This window comes from Quercus robur, chromosome 5 (assembly GCF_932294415.1).
Source record: "Quercus robur chromosome 5, dhQueRobu3.1, whole genome shotgun sequence".
NCBI classification, from domain to species: domain Eukaryota; kingdom Viridiplantae; phylum Streptophyta; class Magnoliopsida; order Fagales; family Fagaceae; genus Quercus; species Quercus robur.
The window spans coordinates 81,132,439-81,146,737 of NC_065538.1; the positions used below are offsets into that span (position 1 = coordinate 81,132,439).

Below are 14,299 nucleotides of genomic sequence, written 5' to 3' on the forward strand. Positions count from 1 at the left end.
TTATGTGCAATGGAAGAAGGATAAAGTAGAGGAACTAATAAAATAGTTTGAAAGAAATTATGGTGGGCTAAAAAATTAGAAATAAACTTATTAAAAATTTTCCAAAATAATTGGAAAGGAAAATGGATGAAAGTATAATTCGTAACAATTATGGATTCTAATGAAATGGCTTCATTTACTTGTGCAACAAGCTTGAGGCAATTAATAAAGCATCTAGAGAAGAGTGCGTTGAATATTCCTATCTTAAAAACTCATTGAATTTAACATAATGATAATAATAATTTGAAAGGTAAATGGATGAAAGTATTAGCATAATGATTTTAGATTTAGATAAAATGGAATCATTAACTTGTGCAAGGTCAAGGAGAAAACTTTTTTGAGTAGATTCCTAAAACCATTGTTAGGAAGATGATTATGAAATTCTTTAATAGTTTGAGACTTCACTCACGTGTGCATATTCAACATATTGAAATCTATATCAGGTACATGTGCATTTTGTTTGTTTTTGTTTTTGTTGTTTTTGTTGTTGTTGTGTTTTATTTTTATTTTTTATTATTATTATTTTTTTTTTGTGCATATTCTACTTTACGTTTTTCTAATTTGCACATTCTTGATTGCTCTTTGATCAATTAGAATATTTTTCAGAAGTTTTTTCTTTTTTTGATTGCTTTTGATTAACTCTCAATTGATAAAAAAATTCATAGAGATTTTCTATTTTTCATGAAAGTGGTACCGTATTAATTAACCTTCGATTGATGGAAACTTGTCATGAAAGTGTTACTATCCCTATTGATCGATTGATTGAACTTAGGATTCTTATTTTAAATTTTTCATTTTATGTAGTCATATTTCTCTCTCTCTCTCTCTCTCTCTCTCTCTCTCTCTCTCTACTTGATTTCTTTTTCTCTCTTTCCCTGATCACTTAAGTTGGACTCCAAATCCTTCAAGGCTCCACATTCCTATTGTGGGGAGATTTTTCACCCGCCGCACAACCTGTTTATCCACTTTGGGGAGCCAAGCCCGCACGGTTTTGTTCTCAGTACCAAGTATGGGAAGACTTTGAGTGCAGTCTCACATCGGCAAGAGATGTGCCCCACTCATGCCTTATAAGCGCTTGGCGCAAGCATGAGTGTTGAATAAGGCATAAGTGTTATTATGGCCTTGTAATTAGAGAATCGGTCCTATTGAGCAAGCTCTGTATTTGAAGCAATCTGCCTTTCCATGAATGCAGGTTGCTTCAGAGTGGGAAGATCCACAATCTCACCATTAAGCATAGAAATAATAGTAGACACAATTGGCCTATCTCTTGCCAATTCTTGCATGCACAGGAGTCCCGCATGTATGCATCTCAAAATTTCCATTCGAAAGCATGGATCCCATATTGCTGGGTCTACCAAAGCCATACTGTTGTCATCCTTCCACAATTTCCATGCCTGAAAGATACAAAAACTGGAATGTTCAATCTTATTGGTAATTGACCATGTAAAACATGGACTAAATAAAATAGATAAAGTGGAATTTTGAGTAAAATTTGGCTAAATTTTTCCCTATGTGAATGCTCTAAATTAGATAGACTTACATATCCAATGAGGCTCAAGTATTGCTCATCATTGCAAAAGCTAGTGCTTCTTCTCCCACTTACAATCTCTAGTAACAATATGACAAAACTGAAGACATCTGATTTCTCTGAAAACAAGCCTTGCATCGTATTCAGGAGACATATAACCATTGCATTTAAACAACAAAGTAGATCCATATAATTTGAGTACAAGTGATGCTATTACTTAAATTAAATTTCAACAAATATATATGTCCCGACAACCCTTTTAGTTTTGGTCTGATCATCATTGGCTCCAAATATTCTCGTTGTACCAAAGTCTAATATTTTTGGATTAAGCTCTTGATCTAACAAGATGTTAGATGCCTTTAGATCTCTATGAATAATCTTCAATCTAGAATCCCTATGAAGGTAGAGTAGGCCTTGACCAATTCCTTCAATAATGTTGAAGCGTTTTCTCCAATTAAGGAGGTTTTGGTGGACTGGATCTAAATTAATAGTAACCCAAATAAATAAATAAAACTGTATGAGTAAACTTGTATGCAAAAAAATATAAATTGTTGAGAAATGAAGTTGGAGCAGGTTAGCACAAAAGTATGCTTCAAGTGACCTAATTGGCACAATAGAACTCATTATTAAAATTTTTGTGAGTTTTTATTAAAGGCACTAACTAACTTGATGCAAGATTTATAAGTGTATGAATTAACAAAAAACAATTGCATCCAAACTTTTATTTGGCATGTACTCATAGATCAACATCTTCACTTCTCCCTCAATATAGCACCCAAGAAGTCTAATAAGATTCCGATGTTGGAGTTTAGAAATCACCCCCACCTCATTCAGAGGCTCTAGACAGTCTTTTCACTGCTATTTCCTGTCCATTATGCAATTTACCCTAAAAGAAAAATTAAAGAATATCAACACTTATCTATTTAAGAGAGACAAATGAACTCTACATGAGCAACCATTAACTTATAGACTGGACCAAAGCCACCTTGTCCAAGCTTATTAGCCATATGAAAGTAGTTTGTTGTAGTTGCCAATTCTTCCAGATTAAAGGTTGGTAGCTCGTGTAGTTTCACATCTTCCAGGTAGTCAAACAGTAAACTCTCGTCGCCTTTTGTTTTCATTGCTGTTGCAAAATGTAATATTAGTTAACCCATCTAGCAATTCCTAGTTGCTGTAGATAATTAATTGGCATATTACCTCTCCTTTTTTTAGCCATTCACCTCCATAAGTATGTAGTGCTGGCAATAGCAATCACTCCATGATCACAGTAGTTGTGATGATTACTTTCAAATGTTTCTCATTTTCTGTGTATAGGAACAAGTTTTAAACTACTTCAGTAAAATCTGACAATGGAAATTTAATTCAAAAATATTGAAATCCAATTGCTTTTGTTCTAAATAACTAGGTAAACAAACAACCGGACTAATAATTGCTGGATGAAGCATAAGATTAGGAAAAAAAAAAAAAAAAACTAACTCTTAAAACAAAATGAACTTACCAAATTCCAAATAGGCCAGATGAATATATATATATCTGATCCACCAACCAAGAATTGTTGTAGGTCAACTAGGTTTCTCCTCCATGACATACGACCAATGCCTGTATCATATGCGTAAGCAACACAAAACAGTTCTGCAAACACCGCTTTTGACAATTGTCTTTAGTCCCATATGACCACTGAGCAAAGTTTGGCACCTTGACCATCTTCAACCTGAAAAACCCATCTGCTTTTCCTTCTCTAACATTATTGTTCAACCTTTCACACTGCAATGGTTTCCTTCTCACACATCCACTACTACAATTTCCACTGTTCCATTTCTCAATAATCATGGGCTCAAATCCTCTCATACAGCTGCAGATTGATGAACCCAGTGAATCACAGCTTCCATTTGCACCGCATGTGCCACAAACATCACACTTATCTTTTGGAGCTAACCCCACAACCTTCCAATCCTCCTTCCCATCATCCTAATATGTCTGCACTAGATTTCCTTGTGAATCCAAAACAAATTTTGACAAATGTAACAAGTCCATATAAGAAAAAGTTGCATAAACAATTCCTTGTTTGTCATCAACTACACTAAATCCTTTATGATATACAGGATTCCAGTTTTTTATTCCAATGAAGACCTGACCATTCCATGGACCAGTTTGCCAATATGAGCGACTGTCTTTCCAAACAAAACCTTCAGGAATGTTTAGTGGATCAATGCCTGTAGAGAAGCTTCCAATGGATGGATCAGAAGGGCTTTTCCTTGATGTCAGCTGCACTTTCTCATCTTTCCTTAAAGTAGTACTAAGTTTCATTCTTGGCAAGAAGGAATCAGATGGATGTTGAAAACTTTCCCATAATATAATTCCTGTTGTATCAACTTGCAATACAAGGTTTCCGGAATCCAAAAGTGTGGCACTTGAATTGGTTACGGAATTTGAAACATTTGATGACCAAAGAATCTCTTCCTATCCGTTTAGTACCACAAGATTGCCATCCTCAGATATAGAAAGAACCCTGGAAGAATACTTGAGAGGTTTCTGTCTATTAGCTACCATATGACAGTGAATACAGAGATGTTATTATACCATATTCCGAAGTAGCGATTGGTGGAATTTATAGGGCTGAAGAACCCAGTCTGAAAGCACTCCCATTGGATATTATGTATTCAGGGTCTTTGATGGATTGAGAAGATTTAATGGTGTCTATTGCAACTCCCAAATTCAAACAAAAGCAACAAAGGACAAACAACAAGTTTGTCTTAAGTTCCATAACTTGTTCTCTGGCCTACTTGTGTCCGAGAATGCAGAACAGATAGGCCTTGCTCATAAAACAAGTTACAGCTTTTTTTATCAAGGAAAAAAACAAAAAAACAAAAAGTTTAACCTTTGGCTGGTAGTTTTTTAAGAAAAAGGCTACTCTAGACTTTCAAAAGCCTTGATCCCGAGAAATAAGTTTGTCATATTAAATTATAAATCAAAGGGGTTTTTCCCTAGTTTAGATAGTTTCTTCCTTTGTCAAAAAGGACAGGTTGAATTTCAACCAAGGATTAGACGACTAGGGATGGGCAATAATTAAAGAGACAATTGGAATAAAGTACAATAATTAACATTGAATAAGACGCAGGAATAGAATTTGCAAAATCCTAAACAATTAAGTATAGATCCCTATGCAGAAATAAATGAATTAACAGTTAATCACAAAAAATAAAAATTATATACCCAGCAGAATATATGTATACACACCACAATTTATGTAATAAAATCAAAAGCAATAGAGATAGTGACACAGTACACAGATTAATCATGGTGTGGAAAGCCTAAGAACAATCTCTTGAAAGGAAAAAGTTGTGCTCGCTTGCTTTAGAATTCTATAAAAGTGGTAACTTTATTCGGGTGCTTCAATTAGCAATACCATCAAGGCTTTCTCTTCAACACCACGTTTAGTTTGTAAACCAGACATGCAAGTAATCAACGATCAGGTTCTCTCTCAGTCTCCAAAAGTCCGAATGCATCCAACTCTGTCCTTTCTGTCACACCAGGGCCTAGGTAAGTCATCCTCTTTGTATTTTGACTAGCTTCTTGCAACCAGGTAGGCTAAAAATAAACTAAGCCTCCGTTTGGATTGCGCGTTTCCAGCCCCAAGTTGCATTTGCGTTTGAAAAAGTGGGACCCACGGCTACAGTACACAGACTAGCCAACTTGCACAAAACATGTGAACAGTATTTTGCCCATTAAAAAAAATATTTTGTTACAGTGTTTTCAGCAATAAGTTTTTTGTTTTTAACAAATAAACGGTATCCAAATACACTCTAAGTTGTTCATAAATTGTTTTTGCTTGGCTCGATATATTGTTCATTCATATTTGTTTGTTTATAAACTAGCCAAGTTCAAGTCTCAATCGAGTAGAGATAAATAGTCTTATAGATAACATCCATTTTGTGCCTTTTGTAAGCCTACTTTGTTATTTATTTATTTTCCTTTATTTTGCCTTAATTTTCCCAACATCCTGACAACCTAGTATCAGTAGTATGTCTTTCTCTGAAGTGATATTTCATGACAAGATGATCTTAGTTATTTAAACTACATTCATTGGACATATGCATCTTTCTTTTGCTTTCCTTCTAATCAAGTGTCCTCAACCATCATGGTTGAATATCATGAACCAAACTGAATGATATCCTCTCCCCATCAACTTCTTTTTGTCACGCGTCTCTATTATCTTCAGCCTACGTGACTCGGAACACACCTCTGATCAGTAGCCTTTATTAGCTTTCTTTTTGGTCACGTGTCACAATCATCTTCATCTAGAGTTTTTTAACCACACTCAAGATCAGTAGACCCCCAAGTATGATTAGCACCATGATTAGCATTTGGAATTGACATTGGATTTCTTTCGTGTCAAGTGTCTCAGTTTGAGGCTTCAAACGTCTGCTAAATTATGCAGAAAAAAGTGCCTTAAGTGAGGATTTTAAAGCTAGTAACAATTTTAACACTATATTGAAAGTTGTGACTCTTCAATTATGACATTTTTTGAAAGTTTTAACTCTTAAATTATGACCTTTTAACGGTGCTCTTTCATTGTTGTGTTTTCGCTGTCCATTTTTAAAATCACATTCAGTTTTTTTTTGTGCAGAATAGTTGAACACTTATAAGAAATTCTGAAATTCTATAGAATTGTTATATGTAGAATTCAAACTTTGTTATATCTGAACTTTGAAAGGAGAGTACTGTTTGCATGCTTAAAGATGCTAAACAAAGAGAATGCTATCTCAAGCACTTTCTTCCTATCTAGCATAAACCGTTGTAATGGTGGTATTACAACTAGAGGACTTTATTTGGCCCAGTTGAGCAGGCTCTTTATTTGAAGCAATCTGCCTTTCGGTGAATGCAGGTTGCTTTGGAGTGGGCAGATCCAAAATCTCACTATTAAGCATTGAAATTATAGTCGACACTATTGGCCTGTCTCTTGCCAATTCTTGCACACACAGCAGTCCCACATGTATGCATCTCAACATCTCCATTTGAAAGTAAGGATCCCATATTGTTGGGTCTACCAAAGCCATTATGTTGTCATCGTTCCACAATTTCCATGCCTGAAAGATGACAAATGTGAAAGACAAAAATTTAACATATTGATTAGCTGAGCTCTAAAGAAAAAGGATAATGAGTCAGATAGACCTACAAATCCTACAAGGCTCAAGTAGTACTGCTGATCATCATAAAAGCAAGTGGTTTTTCTCCCACTAACAATCTCAAGTAACAACACACCAAAACTAAAAATGTCTGATTTTTCTGAGAAAAAGCCTTGCATTACATATTCAGGAGGCATATATCCGCTGCATTTGAAAAATGAAACACATCCTCATCATTTGAGCACAAATAGTGGTGTTATTATTTAAAAATTGAATTTCAACAAAGCTCTTACTATGTCCCAATGACCCTTTCAGTATTGGCTTGATTTTCACTGCCTCTAAAAATTTTGGCAATTCCAAAGTCCGATATTTTTGGATTTAGCTCTTCATCTAACAAGATATTACTTGCCTTTAGATCCCTATGAATAATCTTCAATCTAGAATCCCTATGAAGGTAGAGCAGGCCTCTACTAATTCCTTCAATAATGTTGAAGCGTTTTTTCCAATCAAGGTGTTTTTGGTTGAGTGGATCTAAATGAATAGTGACCAAAAGAAATAACAAAGAGATAAGAGTAAATTTGTATATAGAGGTCATGGGTTCAACACATTGAGTATATAGAAACCAGATTTCTAGATTTCAAAGTTATTCTATTGATGAGCCTAAAAGGAAGAGAATTTAAATGTACTAACCAAAAACAATTGCATCCAAACTTTTGTTTGACATGTACTCATAGATCAACATATTCTCTTCTCCCTCGATGCAGCAGCCAAGAAGTCTTACAAGATTTCGATGTTGCAGCTTAGAGATCACAAACACCTCATTCATAAATTCTTCAAGCCCTTGTCCAGAGGATCTTGACAGTCTTTTCACTGCTATTTCCTGTCCATCATGCAACTTGCCCTGGCAAAAGAAACAATGAATATAAGTACTTATTTGTATGATTTAAAGAGGAACTAATGAAGGCTACTAGAGCAACCATTACCTTATAGACTGTACCAAAGCCACCTCGGCCAAGCATATTAGCTACATGAAAGTTGTTTGTCGCAGTTGCCAATTCTTCCAAACTAAAAGTTGGCAGCTCGTGGAGTTTAACATTGTTCAGGTTTTTGGATGGTAAACTCTCCCTGCTTTTATTTTCCATTGCTGTGGCAAATTTTAATATTAAGCTATGCATCTAGCAATTTCTAGTTCCCATTGCTAATGATAGGGCATATTACCTCTTTTTTTGGTCATCCATCTCCATAAGAAGTATGCGGTGCTGGGAATGGCCATTGCTCCAGTAATCACTGTAATTGTGATGATTACTTTCAAATTTCTCTCGTTTTCTGTGTATCAGAACAAGTTTCAACTAATTCTATCAAAATTTTGAAAATAAATCTATATAATATCTAAGAGTTAAAGCTAATGCTAAGCTTTTGTTGAGTCACATCATATCAAAAAATATAAAAATGTTAATGTATGCAATAAATTCTACTACTCTATCATTGTACCATATCATCCACTTATTTTCAACATCTTCTTTCTCTTTTTAAACTTTTCGTCTCCCTATTATTTAAAAAACAAAACAAAACAAAAACAAAAACTTTTCTTCTCCCTGTTAGTCCACAACTATTGTTAAACTTCTTCCAACTTTTCCTCTTCCATTTTGCTTCTTTATCTCCCTACTACTCTTTACTTACCATTACACATCCTTCATCATTTCTTCTTTCTTATATTTTGACTTTTCTACTCTCCATCTTATTTTGTATAAATTTGATATCATTTCCCTCATTCAATTTATATTTTTCTCACACAAAAAATGTGAGTACTGTCTCTCGATAGATTTTTGTTCTTTCTTATTGCTCTAATTTAGGCTGATGGTTTTTTTTTTTTTTTTCTTTCCCCATCCATAAGTCTTCTTTCTCCCTTTTATAGCTTTGGTTGGATTTTGATTTGAGTTGTTTGCACATATGTGGAACTTGTTAGAACATATGTCATGTAGAATTGGCTAATCCTTTAACAACGCACTTTACTTATTATTTGGTAGATCTAAAATGTATTTAATACTTCAAGGAACAAGAGTTCAAGTTTAGTATTGAAACCATGCAAATCTGTTCAAGAAACTAGTGAAGAAATGTTGTATTTTAAATCTTGACAGTAGCGCGATAGATTGTATCTATCAAGATTTAGAAGGGAACTTCAGCTCGACAGATAACCTATTTATCAAGAATTATGAAATTCAGATTTTTAGATCTGTTTTTCACACATATCCAAGTTATTTGTGTAGGGTTTCTTTTCTCACAACTCTAGACATATATAAGGATTATTTTGAGGGCCATCTAAGGTGCTGCAACTTAATGCAAAGTGATTATTCACTCAAATTGTGACCGGAGACAATTTGCTCTAGTTCATCTTTCTTTGTAGAAGCTACTGCATTTGTGCGCTAAGGGTTTTGTAACTAAAGAGCTTCTTGATTTTCATTGTGTGGATGAACTAAAGAACTTTGCAGCCAACATCTTTTTCAAGTTAGTGTGTTAATCACATACCAGGATCCTTGCATCGATTGGTTAGTCACATACTTAGAGCTGTGCATTGAAAGGAGAGATTATCACTACATTACAAGTCCAATTAGGTATTAGGGTAAAGGTTCAACTGTAGGTTGGTATAAGATTTTGGGATTCCTTTTACTTGTAACTGCTTGTTTTGATAATATTGGATTCTCGAGAGTGATGAACTTAAATTCATCCGGTGGGGTTTTGCCTCGGTGGTTTTCCCCATTCGTAATCAAATCACTTATGTCAAATTTATTTTCCATTGCATTTAACTTTAGTTGGTGATTTGTTTGTGCTACCATGCTTATTAAATGTAATTAAATCTAATTAATTCACTTGGCTAATTAATTGATTTAATTTACCAAAGGGGTCAATACATTCTTGGCCTATCAAGTGGTATTAGAGCGGGCACACTCTGATTAGGGTTAATCTTTACTATGTGATCCATTGACCCCTGTTTTTCATGAATAGAGGACAATCTCTCATTATACCTTTTTTTATTTTATGGCACTAACTATGCATACTGGAAAGTACGCATGAGAACTTTCTTGCAGTCCTTAGATAAGAAGGTGTGGCAAGTTGTGGAAGCCAAAGGAAGCGCCGACAGATTGGGATGATGCCAAGATTAAAGCGATGAACTTCAACAATAGAGCATTGAACGCGTTATTCAGTGCGGTCACAAATGAGGAATTCAAGAAGATATCCTCTACTGAAACTGCAAAGTAAGTATGGACTATCTTCCAGACAACCTATGAAGGGACTAAGGCTATCAAGGATTCAAAGTTTCAAAGGCTTACCACGAGCTTTGAAGAAAGTAAAATGGAGGAGGGTAAGTCATTTGATGAGTTCTATGCTAAGCTGAAGGACATAGTGAACTCTGTATTTAATCTTGGGGAAACCATTCCAGAACCCAAGATTGTAATAAAGGTGCTCAGATCTCTTTCGGAGAGATTCCATGCCAAGATCACCGCCATTGAGGAATCAAAGGACATTGACCAAATTCCTTTGACATAGCTAGTTGGCAACTTTCAAACCTATGAATTGGGTTTGACAAGGATCGGGAAATCAAGCAAGAGCAAAAGTATGGCATTGAAGGTCAAAATTAGTGATACTGATGAGTCTTTTGATGATAAAAATTCTAAGATGAAATCCTATATCATAAGGCAGTTCAAAAAGTTCATGAAGAATGCCAATGCTAAAGGATTTGATAAAGATTGTAAGTAGTCCAGTTCGTCTCAGTTCAAGAACCAGGACAAAGGAAAGAATGATGCTAAGGAAGGCGATTAGTACTCTATTCCCTCCAGACCAAAGTGCTTTGGATGTCAAGGTTTTGGACATATGAAACAAGAATGTCCAACTTGTCTAAAGGAAAAGCAAAGCCCTTGTTGCTACCTTAAGTGACATCGAACCTGACACTGAGTCAGATAATAGTGATGATGAGGGAATCTTAAATGCCTTCACTACCACAATGAATTCTACTGAGGGGATTGTTGAAGAGGTTGATGAAAAAGAGGACTTAGTGGAGTCTAAATTTGAGAAAATGGATGAACAGGATGATATCCATACAACCTATGCAAAGTTGTACAAGGTCTCTGAAAAGCAAGAGAAATTGTATAGGCTGGCCACCAAGAAGCTGAGTGAAGTGGAACTTGATCGAGAAGAGCTCTTCACAAAATTTGATGAAGCTAATCAAACCATTGGAGCATTGGGATTTGAGAACAACTTCCTTGCTAAAAGAACCAAGAAGCTTGAAGTAGAATTGTCACAGGTTAGAGCTCAATTGGAGAGGACTTCCAGTGCAAAGCTTGATGAGATGCTTAGCTTTTAGAAATTTGCTTATGATAGAACCGGTTTAGGGTATGATTTCTCTTCTCCTAATATTGCTTCTTCTAGTACTACTGTGTTTGTTTCACCTACTAATAATGTTAATTCTGACAACAGTGATGTTAAAATTGTTTTAGCTAATGAGAATATAGACAAAGGAAAATCTATTTTAAAAGCACCCCCTAAACTTGAACAGAGAGAGACTAGAAACCCTAGGACTAAGAAGGGAAATAACCAAAAGTATAAACACAAGAAGCAACATATTTTTCATCAATGTGGACCTTCAGGGTATACTCGTCCAAACTGCACCAAGTGGCTAGCCACTCAATAGAGCAACAACATGATCACATTTAAAAACCATAGTCAATTTCCATCCTCTTTTGCTACTCTTGGAGATCTTAAGGCCCTTATGTTCCTTTCGAACTTGAACAATTTCAATTCTTCCCCCTCATCATCGAATCAAGGATTTGTCAAACAGAAAGGTTCTTCCAAGGTGTGGAAGGAAAAAGGCTCAAAGTGATTTAGTTACTTTTGTCTCTCTCCCTCTTTGTGATGTTGCATTACTTATGTGTTTTGCTTTCTAGTGTTTGAGTTAGTGTAGTTTTATGCTATGCTTTGTTTAACATGTTTTTGTTTGTTTGTTTTCAGTTTTTGCTTTATTTTTTTTTTCATAAAAATAAAAGTAAAAATTTAAAAATCAGAAAAATACAAAAACAGTGTGTGTTTTGTATACATTGTTACTTTTCTACCTTGGATGGCCATTGAAATAAAGTTTTCTAAACTTTATATCGTTTGTAACCTAGATGAGCATCTTAATGCACAACTAAGCAAGTGAGCTTTGTGGCTCATGTTTGTAATGAATAAGATTAAGTAATCTCTTGTACTTAACACTCATATCACTCTTTTTGATGGAAAGGACTAGAAAATCTTAATAGAAAGACGTGAATAACCATCTTACCACTAAAGTCCGCCAATCATGAATAACATCTATGTGCTTTGGCATAGCAAAATTGTGATGTTTAAAGCTTAACATAATTGGGTATTTCTTTTCTCTCTCTTTTATGTCCATGCATGATATGCTCAAAAGAAAAAAATATGCAAAGAAAACTAAAAGTAAAAAGAATCAAAATACTTTTAAATATGGTTGCAAGCATGTTTCTAGGAGATGTGGGAGTTATAAGATTTACCTCGAAGGTGATAGTCCTCATCAAGCAATTATGATTGTGTGTGAGTTAAATTGATTTTATCATATCTTAAATCATCATAACATGAGACACTTATTCAGTATTGTGATGTTTTCAAACACAACACGCAAATTCTTTACTACTTTTGATACATGTGTAGGTACAATGTGATTTGGCCATCATAAGGGATACGTGTTTTAATATATGCTCACTAAACTGTCTTGTTTTTAAAATATAAAATTGGTTAAACTTGTTTAGTGTGTGTGTGTGTGTGTCTTGGATCATGAATGCTTTACATTTTTTCTTGTTGAGAGATGTGTTTGAAGCTTAATATGTTGTTTGGATCTATGTTGAATAGCTTGCTTGGTTGCATTCATCTCTTTGTGTTTTTCCTCTCTTTGAAAAACTGCTTTGTATCAAGCCTGACAGCTTCTCGACAAATAGCTATCTATCAAGATCCTTGGACTTCTTTTCTCGACAGATTCTATCGCATTTTCGATCCATCGAGCTATTTAGAATTTGTCTCGATAATTTTACGATAGATTCTCGATCCATCGAGAAAGTTTCTATTTGGTCGATAGCTTCTTAACAGCTGTTCGATCCATTGAGTTAATTTTGCCATCGACAGATTCTTGACAACACCTTGACAGATTTATCTGTCGAGAATTAGTGCTTGACAGAATCTCGATAGATCCTCGATCCATCGAGACGCGTTTTCCTTAAATAGATTCAGCGTGAAATCAGACTTCATTTCTCTCATTCTCTCTCGACAAAAACTGTTTTTTCACCTTCCAAACACCTTCTTCTCACTCAAAACCTCCTACCCTCTTGGATTTTGGCCTTGTTTGAGCATTTCTCCTCTAGTATGCTCCCTTAATCCTTCATTCTTCATGCATTTCACGCATTTAGACCTAGGTTTTGGGTTTTCTTGATTTTTTTTTTTTGGGTTTTTGAAAATTGTTGAGTATTTTGTGAAATTTTTGGGTAGTCGTTGTGTTTATGATGTTATATGCTCGTGCATTGCATTACATTTACATTTTCACAATGTTTCATGCATTATAGATGAGTGTTTATATGTTGAAACTTGTGTGTTGATAGGATTAGATTGGGTTGAACCCATGATGCAATTTTTTTTGCAAGTCACATGCTCATGGACATTTCATGCATACGTACCTTTTCCTTTTTTTTTGGTACTCTCTGTTGATGGTGCTTTTCTATCTCTCTTTCTCTCTTTCTTGGACAGTCTGCGCATGGCACCCAAGCACAAATCCACTCCGTCCCGGAACCCTCTTCGTTTCGGGGCATCATTTTCTGATCCTACTACTCTTCATGTCTAGTTCCGTGATGAGAAGGCCCGTTAGGACTTTTCGGAGAACTTCTCCAAACGTGGCATTCATTCGAAACACCACATGATTCTATTGGACTTTTCCAATACTACTCTACCCACTGTCATACACAGTCAGGGATGGGAATCTCTATGTAAGATACTCATGAGTTGTCCCTCCGTCATCACAGAGGAGTTCTACTCCAATATGCAAGGTTTTGATTCTTTTGTGCCTCGCTTTATTACTCATGTACGAGGTATACGTATAGTAGTTACTCCGGAGCTTATGTCCGAAGTGCTACATGTTTCGAGGGCATCGCATCCTGATTACCTCGGATGTCCACGTCTAAGGACTGTGTCCAAAGACGAAATTCTATCTCTCTTTTGTGAGACACCTTCTTCATGGGGTGATCATAAAAAACCTCATGCTCGGGCTTTACAAAAGGTTCGAGGTTCTTTAATATGGTGATGACATTTGTTCTCTATCCCTTGTCTCATTATAACTCCATTATCGAGCCTCGTGCTCGCCTTTTACTTTCCCTCATTGAGGACCTTACTATAAACTTCTCCTCTCACTTCATTCTCTCCCATATAGATGTCTATAAGGATATGGCGACCCATGATAAGCTTATCTTTCTTTCTACTATCACAAGGATCATTTGCCATTCCTCTGTCTCCTATCTGAAGCCCGTTCACTTTTCCTTCATGGGTGCTTTGAGCGCAGTGTCTGTTCGTAGGAGCG

General features: G+C 35.5%; 1 protein-coding gene and 1 pseudogene across 2 annotated transcripts in view; both read right to left on the reverse strand.

The window, feature by feature from the left end:
• Nucleotides 1-1,181: 1,181 nt before the first annotated feature.
• LOC126728813 (G-type lectin S-receptor-like serine/threonine-protein kinase At4g27290) lies at nucleotides 1,182-4,331 on the reverse strand (annotated as a pseudogene).
• Nucleotides 4,332-6,207: 1,876 nt separating this feature from the next.
• LOC126727354 (G-type lectin S-receptor-like serine/threonine-protein kinase At1g11330) overlaps nucleotides 6,208-14,299 on the reverse strand; it is a 47,504-nt gene continuing 39,412 nt past the window's right edge. For both annotated transcript variants that reach the window (XM_050432962.1, XM_050432961.1), the window contains 6 exons: nucleotides 7,912-8,019; nucleotides 7,677-7,837; nucleotides 7,384-7,594; nucleotides 6,987-7,224; nucleotides 6,744-6,897; nucleotides 6,208-6,654 (listed from right to left, as the gene is read on the reverse strand). In XM_050432962.1, coding sequence (XP_050288919.1) covers nucleotides 6,346-6,654; nucleotides 6,744-6,897; nucleotides 6,987-7,224; nucleotides 7,384-7,594; nucleotides 7,677-7,837; nucleotides 7,912-8,019 — 1,181 coding nt within the window. In that variant the 3' untranslated portion in view covers nucleotides 6,208-6,345. The remainder of the gene's footprint in view (nucleotides 6,655-6,743; nucleotides 6,898-6,986; nucleotides 7,225-7,383; nucleotides 7,595-7,676; nucleotides 7,838-7,911; nucleotides 8,020-14,299) is intronic.